The sequence below is a fragment of the Chelonoidis abingdonii genome, chromosome 1, assembly GCF_003597395.2.
Source record: "Chelonoidis abingdonii isolate Lonesome George chromosome 1, CheloAbing_2.0, whole genome shotgun sequence".
In the NCBI taxonomy this organism is placed as follows: Eukaryota; Metazoa; Chordata; order Testudines; family Testudinidae; genus Chelonoidis; species Chelonoidis abingdonii.
In genome coordinates, this window is record NC_133769.1 from 364,713,433 (window position 1) to 364,724,795 (window position 11,363).

At 48.6% G+C, this 11,363-nt stretch overlaps 1 protein-coding gene across 1 annotated transcript in view; it reads left to right on the forward strand.

Annotated features, from left to right (window-relative positions):
• Window positions 1-5,234, forward strand: part of CHRDL2 (chordin like 2) — a 75,382-nt gene extending 70,148 nt beyond the window's left edge. Inside the window, exon 11 of the mRNA XM_032765034.2 lies at window positions 3,655-5,234. Within this exon, the coding sequence (XP_032620925.1) occupies window positions 3,655-3,734 (80 nt within the window). The 3' untranslated portion in view covers window positions 3,735-5,234. The remainder of the gene's footprint in view (window positions 1-3,654) is intronic.
• Window positions 5,235-11,363: the final 6,129 nt, after the last annotated feature.

The window sequence follows — 11,363 nt, forward strand, 5'->3', positions numbered from 1 at the left end:
AAACCTGTTCCTGAGTTCTATTTCTCCGTCGCTGGCCCGTCTTTTCCTCTGCCTGGTTCTCCTAGTCACATGCTTCCACCTTCCACTTTCCTCACCCAGCAGCCCCTCCTCAGAATTCTTTGGTCCTGCTTCCATCTGCTCGTCTGAGCTTATCCCCTGTGCCTCATCATGTCTGTCTTCCATCATCTGCTCAAACCCCCTTCTAAACTCAGCCAGAGTTTCGACCTGCATCTCCAGTCCTCTTATCTTTTCTTCCAGCAGTTCTATCAGGCGGCACTACATAATACTTAACACTTATATCACTTACCATATTGAAAGTGCTGTACGAAGGTAAAGGGCCAGATTTTGAGCTGGTGTAAACTGCCTTCACCAGTTGCGGATCTGGGCCTAACTAATTAAGCTGCCCAATACTTTTCAGAGATAGATGAGGATTATTTAATCCTCATTTCACAGATTGAGAAATCTTGTAGGCTGGGTGATTTGCCAGAGATTACACAGGAAATCTTGAGCAGAGATTGAAACCACATCTCCTGACACCCACACGCTATTTTGAGTAGTTGTATTATAGTTGTGCATAGAGGCCCCCATTGAGATTATGGCTCCATTATGCTAAGCATGGTATACTCATATAGTAAGTCCCTGCCCCTAAGATTTTATAGTCCAGGTAGACAAGCCAGAACTAAAAGGGAGCGGAGAAAGAGGCACTGACATGTGAATTGACTTGACCAAGGTCACACAGCAAATCAGTGGCAGAGCATTCAAATCTTCTAAGTCCCAGAGCAGTGCCCTATGGCCACATTGCCTCAAATCTGCCTTTCCTCCCAAGAATCATTGAATAGGTTAGAGTAACTGTGCGGAAGGTTTTAAATTGGAATGACCAGGGAGCCACTGGAGGATGGGTATCAGGGCTGATGGGATTGTTTCATACTGTGAGTGTATTTCTAGGCAGCAGCTTGCTATATATGCTTGATTCTAGACAGCTGAGATTTAGGGGGCCCAGAGTGGGAGGAGTCTTTGCACAGCAGCCTTATTTCCCTGTCAATCATGCATAGCCTCCATCGCTATACAGGTTGAAAACTGTTTAGGAGGAAGAAAAAGGTAATAATGGTTCTAACTGAAAATCATAATGGAAAACTGATGTGGAAAGCCCCTAAAATCACCCCAGCGGGGATGGTTTCAGGATCTCCCCCTCGCATTTGAAATCCCCATGTTCTGTGGAATCCCAAGATGGAGTCAGGGTTGATAGGGCACGACATTACTGTGAATAAATAAAAACTAATGATAATGTAAGTTCCCTATTGACAGGTCTCCCTGGTGAGATCTTACAGACGTAAACATCCTCAGTGAAGCATGGATTGTAAAGGCCTCAGGGCACAGATTAGGAGTTTAGCTCTGGTCTTCCTTAGCCACCTCTCTCCCACCAGAGGTTTCTGAATGCTACTCTCTGCCCTGTGGATGGCTGAGTTTCAGAGGTGATGTGATCCATGGAGATATTTGTCTTTACTCAGACTCACTCCCATTGCAGTCTGGGGTGTGTGTGTGTGTGTGCCTGAGCACAGATTGCAGGAATGATGTCCATAACTTCATCGATTTTAGGGCCAGCAGGGATCACTCTGATCACCCTAATCCGACTTCCTGCGCGAAACAGGCCATAGAATTTCACTCTGCAGTGGAAGAAACTATTCTTCTACAATCTATCCTTTGCAAAATCCTCTCCTTTAGGATCTTTGAGGATGGGAGGTGCAATATTAATGGTCTCATTGTTAGGGCCCTACCAAATTCACAGTCCATTTCGGTCAATTTCACGATCATAGGATTTTAAAAATAATAAATGTCATGATTGCCGCTATTTAAATCTGAAATGTCATGGTGTTGTAATTGTAGGGGTCCTGACCCAAAAAGAAGTGGTGGGGGGGTCGCTAGATTATTGTAGGGTGGATCACCCCGAGCATTCTCCCGGCAATTACAGACTGGTAAGTCTAACGTTGGTACCGGGCAAATTAGTCGAAACAATAATTAAGAATAAAATTGTCAGACACATAGAAAAACATAAACTGTTGAGTAATAGTCAACATGGTTTCTGTAAAGGGAAATCGTATCTTACTAATCTATTAGAGTTCTTTGAAGGGGTCACCAACTGTGGCAAGGGGGATCCAGTGGACATGTGTATTGAGATTTCAGAAAGCCTTTCAGGTTCCCTCCAAGGGCTGTTGTAATAAGCTTCATGGGAATAAAAGGACGGGTCTCGCATGGATGTGAGACTGGTTCAGCAGGGGAACAAAGGAGAATTAATGGTAAACTCGAGGGAGAGGGTCACTAGTGGGTTCCCAGGGTCATCCTAACATTCCTGATGCATATTAACATAAAGAACGAGAGAAGGGGTACAGTGAGGTGGCAAAATTGCAGATGATACAAACTACTCAAGATAGTAAAGACAGCAGATTGTGAGAACTTCAAAAGACACAACTAGAGTGATGGACAACAAATGGCAAATGAAATTTAATGTGGATAAATGTAAGACTGCAATGGAAAATACACCCCAACGATGACACTATATGATCGGGGGCTAATTTACTACACGAGTCGGAGGAAAAGATTTGGGAGTCATTGGGTATCTCTAAGATGCCATACCAGTATGCAGAACGGTCCAAAAGCAACGCGGAATAAAGTGAATAGAGGAGATAGTTATAAAAGCCAGGTCGGCCACATCTACGATGAGAAGTGTAAGATTGCCCTCATTTCCCATAAACAGAATTCTACACAGATAACAGTTCAGATGTGGTCTCTTTCACCTCAAAGAGTTCTAGCACTAGAAAGGTCGAAAAGGGCAACAAACCGTTAGGGTTTGGAGGAGGTCCCTATGAGAAGATTAAGAGGACTGGCTTTTCAGACTTGGAAAAAGAAGGCTAGGGGGATATGTAGAGGTATATAAATCATTGCGTGTGTGGAGAACGTGGATAAGGGAATTATTTAATTCCAATTACAAGACTAGGGGTCACCATGAAATTAATGGGCAGAGGTTGAAACAAATTAATAATAGGGATTCTTCTTCCGCCAGGCATAGCAACTGTGAATTTACTGGGAGGTGGCAAGGCATAGGACTATGGATGTGTTTAAAGAGGAAATGGACATTCATGGTGGTTAAGTCCATAAATGGCTATCAGCCAGGATGGGTAAGGAATGGTATCCCTAGCCTCTGTTTGTCAGAGGATGGAGATGGATGACAGGAGAGAGATCACTTGATCATTGCCTGTTAGGTTCACTCCCTCTGAGGAACCTGGCATTGGCCATTGTCAGTAGACAGATACTGGGCTAGATGGACCTTTGGTCTGACCCAGTACGGCCGTTCTTATGTTCTTATGTTCTTTCACGGTCCGTGATGTGTTTTTCATGTGTGTGAATTTGGTAGGGGCCTATTCATTGTACTCCCCCATCTGTCTCTTGTCTTATACTTAGATTGTAAGTATAAGATAATACTCTCTTTTTGTTCTGGATTTGTACAGCGGCTAGCGCATGGGGTCCTGGTCCATGACTAGGGATCCTGGTGCCATGATAATACAAATAATAATTATTTATTAGTATTACATTCCCAATAGGGCAAGTATCAGAGAGTCATCTGTAGTAAATATCCATCTGTCTTCTCTTTTCATTTAGGTCACTGGAACAACTTCAGAGCCCAAAGCTCAGGGCTTAAGATGACAGAGAGTCCAGAGAAAGAAACAAAGAGCTTGTAAAAAAAAACCCCGAAACAAATATATAGAGATATGAAAAAGTTGCATTATTAAATAAACTCGCACAGCAATAAAAGGAAAAAAAAGATGGATGCAAACTAAAAACTCAAGCAATCAAACCAGCGATGACAACAGATCTGAGTCTGAAACACGGCGACAACCACGGACGTGACACCCTTTGGAATATTCCCAGAGATGGTTGGGGGAGCCAACCGCTTGTCTCCTGCTTGTCCACGATTTCAGGGGTGCGGAGGAGAAGACAGGAGGGATGTGCTGTGAAGAGAGAAACTATGGGCTCTGGTTCCCAGCTGTTTTGTATTGCTAGCCAGTACCATGGGCTACCAGTGAACCAGTACAGGAGTCTTGTTCCTTCTACTGTTATCATCTTAAAGGAGACCTGGAAAGAGAGAAAATCGCCATTGTTTCCTTTGTAAGCATTGTTGTGATGTACAAAGCATTTAAAACGCAAATGATATTACTTTAGAAATATCAGCGCTTCAGTCTATTTTAGCCAGAAGACTCCTTGGAGGACTGGAGAACTAGTGATGTTATAATCTGATCATGGCAAATCTCCCAGGGATGTAGCCTCTTTGCAGACTGACCTAGGCCCCAATTTAGCCAGGAGTTCAAGAACAAACATTAATCCTGTGAGTAGTCCCACTTCCTTCAGTGAAACTATTCATGTTCTTAAAGTTAAGTGACATGCTTCGGTTCCTGGCTGAATCAGGGTCCTACATAGGGACGGCAAAGAGGGAAGAGGGCTTTTAGTTTAACTGTTTACAGAGCTTTATATCTCCTTTGATTTACTTACCGCCTATTTAACTCAAACTCCAGACAAAGAGGAAGGAGGAAAAACCCTCCTTGTGAAGGATTCAAACATCCTTCACTCTCTGTCAAAGACAAAGAACCTCCCACTCCAGTTCTCTTGTCCTCGAAGGTGACCTCCAGCGACAAAATAGAGATGACAAGATTTGATATTCTTGATATTTCTAAGGTGGAAAAGGAGCACATTTTTTCTGGAAAACACTAAGGGTGGAAAAGGCTGGACCTCCTTTATGCACCATAAAGAAAGAAATGCAGACCCAACAGATTATTCTTTCTCTTTGCAGGTCACACACATTTACTTTTTGAGGCCATACGGTGATGTAGAGCTCCAGGTTCTAAAGATTAAAAACCATTCATTACACTGCTTAGAAAGTCCCATGATAGCGAAGGGCCCAGTTCATCCCTATTGTAACCGCATCACCTTCAACAGAGTTACCCCAGGGTTGAATCTGGCCCAAGGTGTGAATTTCTAACCCTATGTGTTTATTCTGTGCTCATGTTTTTTTACTCTCCCCATTGAGAATTGCTATGGGCCTACTGCTTTGGTTTGGTTTTATGAACAGTAGGAAATTCCCTGCATAGCTGCCCTCCCAGATAGGCATTTTCTAGGCAAAGCACTGGCTAACACAAGGATGGGCACCTGATCCTTCACACAGCTTTTGCTCCGGTAATCCTACAAGAATGGCTAACCAGACACCATTGTCACTCGTTTATTGTCAATAGGTTCCTTTATGCACCTCTCTCACCCCCCTACTCCTCTCTGAGCACACAGGTGATACAGTGCAAACCATACTCTGCTCTCTAAATCCAGAACAAACCTACTGAAATCAATGGAGCTACTGCAGATTTACACCAGCGTGGCTTAGAGGAGAAGCGGGACCATCATCTGTGCAGTGCCTAGATGGCTCCTACTGTAGTGGGTGAAGGGGCTTAAAATGAATGTTACTGAAATTCCTCTGGGGTTAAGTCCAGACCGTGAGAGGGCAGCAGAAACAGTTCCTTGTATCCATCTGCTGGGAGTTTCACAGGGCAGACTGGGACTTAATCTATTAGCACAGCCTTCTGCATGGTAGCCAGACTTTGATATTAATAATGCCAGTATAAAGCCAGAGCAATGATACTGGCAGTGTAACAGAGATCTGAGTCTGGCCTATTGACTGTAGCTTGTACATTACCAAAGCCAACGTAGACTCTTGCATGGAGGAGGCGTCAGGCAAAAATGTTCAGACTTGAGTGCCTACAGCTGAGCACCCAACTCCATGGTTAGGTAAATAAATGACCTGGTTTTCAGGCGTGCACGGCACCTCTGCTTGCGACTGCATCCATGTGAGGGCCACCGGAGTTAGCACTGTGTTACTCAGATCAGGCAGGCTCCTAGGTTACTGAGGTTGTCTTTAATCACCAAATCCATCTCAATGCAGTTCTAATCCCAACTTCAAATTCTGGGGAACCAAAGGCAGATAAAGGCACCAAAAGGAGTGATAAATGCCTCAGCACCTACCAGCAAAGCCCTGAAAAATTCAGCGTTTGCCAACGATAGTGCTTACTGCTACTATCGACCGCATTATGCTAAATCCTGAGGTATGTCTGATACTGCCAGGTGGTCACTGGGAACCACAATACCCACCTGAATGACTGACAGCAATTTAGACACTGTCACAGGTTCTTGCTGGCACATGTTTACAAATGAGACAGACAGCACTACCCTGAACCAGCCCCAGATTTCACCCCCTCAGAGTAAGAGTCTCTGGGAGTTCCAGACCCTGCTTCCCCCTGGCTCCAGGGGAGGAGTAAACTAGACCAGCCTTTCTCCTAGTGCAGGTTACTCCCCCTCCGGGCTGTGCTGGCCATTGCCCTGGGCAGGGGGAGCTAAAGCTCTGCCTACTTGTGCGAGATGGGGAATTGGGGATCATCAGTAGCTGCCCTCCCCACTTGCAGGGTCTGGAGATGCAGCTAGCCCCCCCCCTACACACAGGGGAGCAAGGGGGTGACTTACACCCTTTTCCTCCCCTGCCTGGGCTCACAGCCAGCTTCACCCCTAAGCCCCGTCAGTTTGCAGGTGGATGGAGAGCGTGCTTTGCCTGACACACAGTAGCTGAGGGTGAAGCCTTGTGCCCAACCTCAGGAGCTGCCTCTGCTCTGACGGTAACCGCAGCCCCATACTGATGACCTCGGACACAAGGAGTGTAGTCCTCCCAGTTGCTCAGAGTCAGTTGGAGCTGAGGGTGCTCACTGCTTCCCGAGATCAGGCCCCGTGGAAGAAAATGCTGCAGCGATGAGCTTTTAAATGAGGCTTCCTAGCTTCCCACCCCCATCTCCCATCCCAGTCAAAATGGCCTGGAGGTCCCTGCTGCTCTAGCTTATTTCTTAGGAACTGCCAGGAAACTTTAAGCAAGACTAGGTGGGACCAGGGAAATCCTTCCTACCAGGGGTGCCCTATGTGCAGGGGGCTGATGCAGCCCATGTTGTCATATAAAGTGGCACCCAGCCGCACTCTTCTTGTGGCGGCTGGGTGAGGACTAAGCCGATCAACAGCAGGTTTGCACTGCTGATGACTCCAAGCAACAAGCCATTTCTGGTCCTTGATCCAGGCTGATCGGGGCAAACGCTATGGTTGTACTTATTTTCTATTGAAACTTTATGTTAATTTATAGGCAAATTAGGGGGCTGATCCTGCTCCCACCGAAATCAATGGCAAAGCTCCCAGGGAGCCTGGTGAAATGTCCCGGCCCTTGATGCCACACAGATTGGACATCCTGTCTTGGCTTATACTTACACATCAGTGAAAACATTTTCTTGCTAACATAGCCTGCAAAGATGGAACCTCTGGAGTTCTCAGAGCTCTGGGGCTGAGATCTGAACAATGCACTAAGGTAGCTCTTAAACACATTATTATGCCGGCATATATATATACATATATATATATATATATACGTCTCTATATATATCTTACATAGTATCTACTGACTATATTCACAGGAGGGAGCATCTCCCAAAGGGAAAGCAGAGCCATTTCTTCTCTGTCCATACGAGGATGGTGCGCGGTAGCATTGATGTGTACACTGCCTGGCAATAGCTTTGGGGGATTTTCAGATGGTTTGGTATAGGTATTTATCCCTGGGTTTGGTTTTGTTAAATCTATTTATTTGGAGATCCATATCTGTCTAATGAATTTGATTAAAGTATTTCTGAATCCATAGGCCTGGCACCTTCTTTTATATTCTAGGGTTGCTATGGTAATTTTCATAACTATGCATCATAGACCCCACACTGCTTATATTGAGCTAGGGCTCCCGTTACCATGGTACCTGAGCACCTTTATGACACCATTGCTGTAGTATCCCCATTGTACAGATGGGGAACTGAGGCAGACAAGAGTCTAAGGCCCAGATCCTCAAAGGTATTTAGGTACCTAACTATCATTGAAATCAGTGGGAGTTTGAAGCCTGAATGACTTGCCCAAGGTCACACAGGATGTTTATGGCAGAGACAACAACTGAATCCAGGTCATCTGCATTCCAGGCTAGCACCCTGCTCACCGAACCATCATTTCTCTTTATAAAATGTAGATAACGGAGACTCTCCTTTGCCGCACGTGGTGGGGGCTTGGTCCTGGCGTGGGGGGAAGTGGGAGCGGTTCAGACTGGTTCCCTGTTTCTGCCAGGGAGTTCAGAGTGGCCCGCATGTAACAGAGCCACATCAGTGATGCTCTAGGGCAGCAGGGCTCTGCTGGTGTCTAACTTTATAAAGTGTGTGGAAAATGAGCCCGGTGCATGGCACATCCATTGCTAGCAAGGGCAATCTGGCTCAGGGTTACAGTGAATTGTTGTTTGTATTAGAGGTGCTGCAAGAGACCCTAACCCAGATTCAGGACCCCATTGTGCTAGGTGCTGTACATACACAGGAGACAGGCCGTGCCCCCAGAAGCTTGCAGTCTGCAAAGACATGATAGACCAAGGCTGGGAGGGGGAAAAGAGGCACAGAGAGGAAGTTGAGTTGGCCAAGATTACACAAGACATTATTGGTCAAACCAAGACTAAGACCAGGGCCATCTCTAGCTATTCTGGAGTCCTACGCAGCCCCCCTGTGGGGTGTGTGTATGGGGCCCCAGGCCTCTGTGGAGGTGGGGGGGCTGGTCCCAGGCCTCCATAGGGGTTGGGGGGCTGGCTTGGGGGGCAGGGAGGAATCACCCCCCCCCAGCACTCACCAGCAGCATGGTTGGGTTGGGTCCCTGCACTTCTCCTGCGGTGTAGTGCAGGGCCAGCCTGTCTGCAGTCTCAGGGGAAGGTGGAAGCGGCAGAGGTAGGGGTGGAGTGGGGCGGGGCGGGGCGGTAGGCGAGAGGTGGGGTGGGTGTTGGAGCAGGGCGTGGGGCTTTTGGGGAGGGGAGGAGTGGGTTTGGAGCGTGGCGGGGGCTTTGGGGAGGGGTAGGCAGTGGTGGAAGCCTGGCACGGGAGTTTGGGGAAGGGGTGGGTTGGAGCAGGGGGAGGGCTTGGGGAGCGGTGGGGTGGCGTTGTGCAGGGAGCGGGGGCTTTGGGGAAGTGGAGAGTGGGAGTCTGGTAGCAACTGGCGGGGCTTTGGTGAGGAGGGTGGGTATTCATTGGAGCAGTGCGGGGAGCTTTGTGGGAAGGGAGGGTGGGGTTGGAGCACGGGGGCGGGGCTTTGGGGCGAGGTGGAGGTGGATTGGAGCAGGGGCGGGGGTTTGGGGAAGGGTGGGTGGGGTGGACGCAAGTGGCGGCGTGTTGGGGAAGGGGTGGAGTGGGGTTGGCGCAGATTGGGAGCTTTGGGGAAGGAGGAGTGGAGTTTGATCAGGGCGGGGGCTTTGGGGAAGGGGTGGTGGGTTTTGGAGAAACAGTTGCGGGGGCTTGGGGAAGTGGTGAGAGTGGGTGTTGGTTGGGCGTGGCGGGGGACTTTGGGGAATGCGGTGGGTGGCGGTTGGAGCAGTGGCGGGGGCTTTGGGGAGGGGAGGGTGGGTCTGGAGCCGGTAGTGGTCGGAGGGCCCTCTTGTGGGAAGACCCGCGGAGCTCTACTACACTAGGCGGCTCATCGGAGCCAGGCGGTGCAAGCTTTCCCTTGGCCTGCCCTATGTCAGACTGCTAACACTTTTACATATTGGCAAGGATGGCCACTGATCGAGATCCCAGCCTTCCGCTGGTTAGTGCTAAGCAGCATGCACATCTTGAGTGAGCGCAATGGCTCATCTCTGGAGCAAGCTGCAGCGCAAATGGTACAATGAACTCTTCGTGACGTCCTTCCCAAGGCGCTTGGCAAGGGAGGAGACTGGTAAGCACCTTCTATAGATGAAAGAAGTGATGTTAGCAGACTCACGGTCTGCACCTGCCACCACTTCTTACCTCCCGCGAAGCAGCAAGGTGTAATTGTTGTGTGTCCCCTGTCAAGTTCTATCTACAAGCTGGGTCCTTTACACTCCGGGCAGTCAGCTTCCTCCCCCCGGCACTTTCCTCTGTGTCACATCCTATGTTAGCTCTCTACTGGCGCCAGGCCTTAGCGTCTAGGTTTGTCTGTGTTCTCAACACTCTTAGTTATACTTGAAAATGAACGTATTAATCCCCAAAGAAGACAGCACTATTGCCCTTCTGAAGGAACATTTGTGTCATAGCTAAATGTTCTACTCTCTGGGTTAACTTGCTGCGCTTTTGGGTGTCCCGTCCACTGGTTCTTCTCAACTCAGGCACTCACCCTCTATCCATTCACCCGCTAGGGTGTCTACAATGTATGGAGTTGTCAGGTCAGTGCAGCCCGGTAGGCGAGTGCCGTCTCGCGCGCTAGTGGCCTCTCTCTCTTTGGGGAAGGGGAGGAGTGGGGTTGGAGCAGTGGCGGGGGCTTTGGGGAAGGGGTGGAGTGGGGTTGGAGCAGTGGCGGGGGCTTTGGGGAAGGGGAGGAGTGGAGTTGGAGCAGTGGCGGGGGCCCTGTGGAAGAGGCAGAACAGGGGCTGGAGCAGGTGCCCCAAGTTTCCTGGTGCCCTATGTAGCTGCACACTTTACATATGGGCAAGGATGGCCCTGATAGGACCCCAGCCTTCGGCGTGCTAGGCTAGCAGCATGCACATTCTGACGTGAGGAATGGCGGGAGCAAGCTGCAGCGCAAATGGTACATGAACCATTCCTCAGTGACGCCTCCCAAGGCGCTGGCAAGGGGAGGAAGACTGGCTAAGCCCATTCTATAGATGAAAGAAGTGAGGTATAGCCAGACTCACGGTCTGCACCTGCCACCACTTCTTAACCTCCCAGCAGCAGCAAGAGTGATGTTGTGTGTCCCCTGTCAGTTCTATGTACCAAGCAGGTCCTCTTCACTCCAGGGCCAGTCAGCATTCCTCCCCCCGGCACTTTCTCTGTGTCCATCCATGTTAGGGCCTTCTACAGCGCCCAGCGCCTTAGCGTCTAGTTTGTTGGGGTTAAACACCTAGATACTAATGGAAATGAACCAGTAATAATACCAAAGAAAAGACAGCACATGCTTTGAAGAGAAAATTGCTCCAGAGTCTGTTGCATTAACCTTTGCTGTCTGGTGCCCCTGGTTCTCAAACTCAGGCTTGTGGGAGTTGTCAGGTCAGAGACATACCATCTACATTGCCACTTATAGGCTCAGATGAGGAAACTGCAGCAGGGACCCCCACACCCAGGGGCTACAGCCCTTGACTCAGTAGGATCAGCTGACTGGACACCTTTTAGTATAAAGCTTCCTGTACGTAATGTATAGAGGTTGGAAGAGACCTTGCCTTCACTAGCAGGAACAAGTACTGATTTTGCCCTAGATCCCTAAGTGGCCTCCTCAAGGATTGAGCTTAC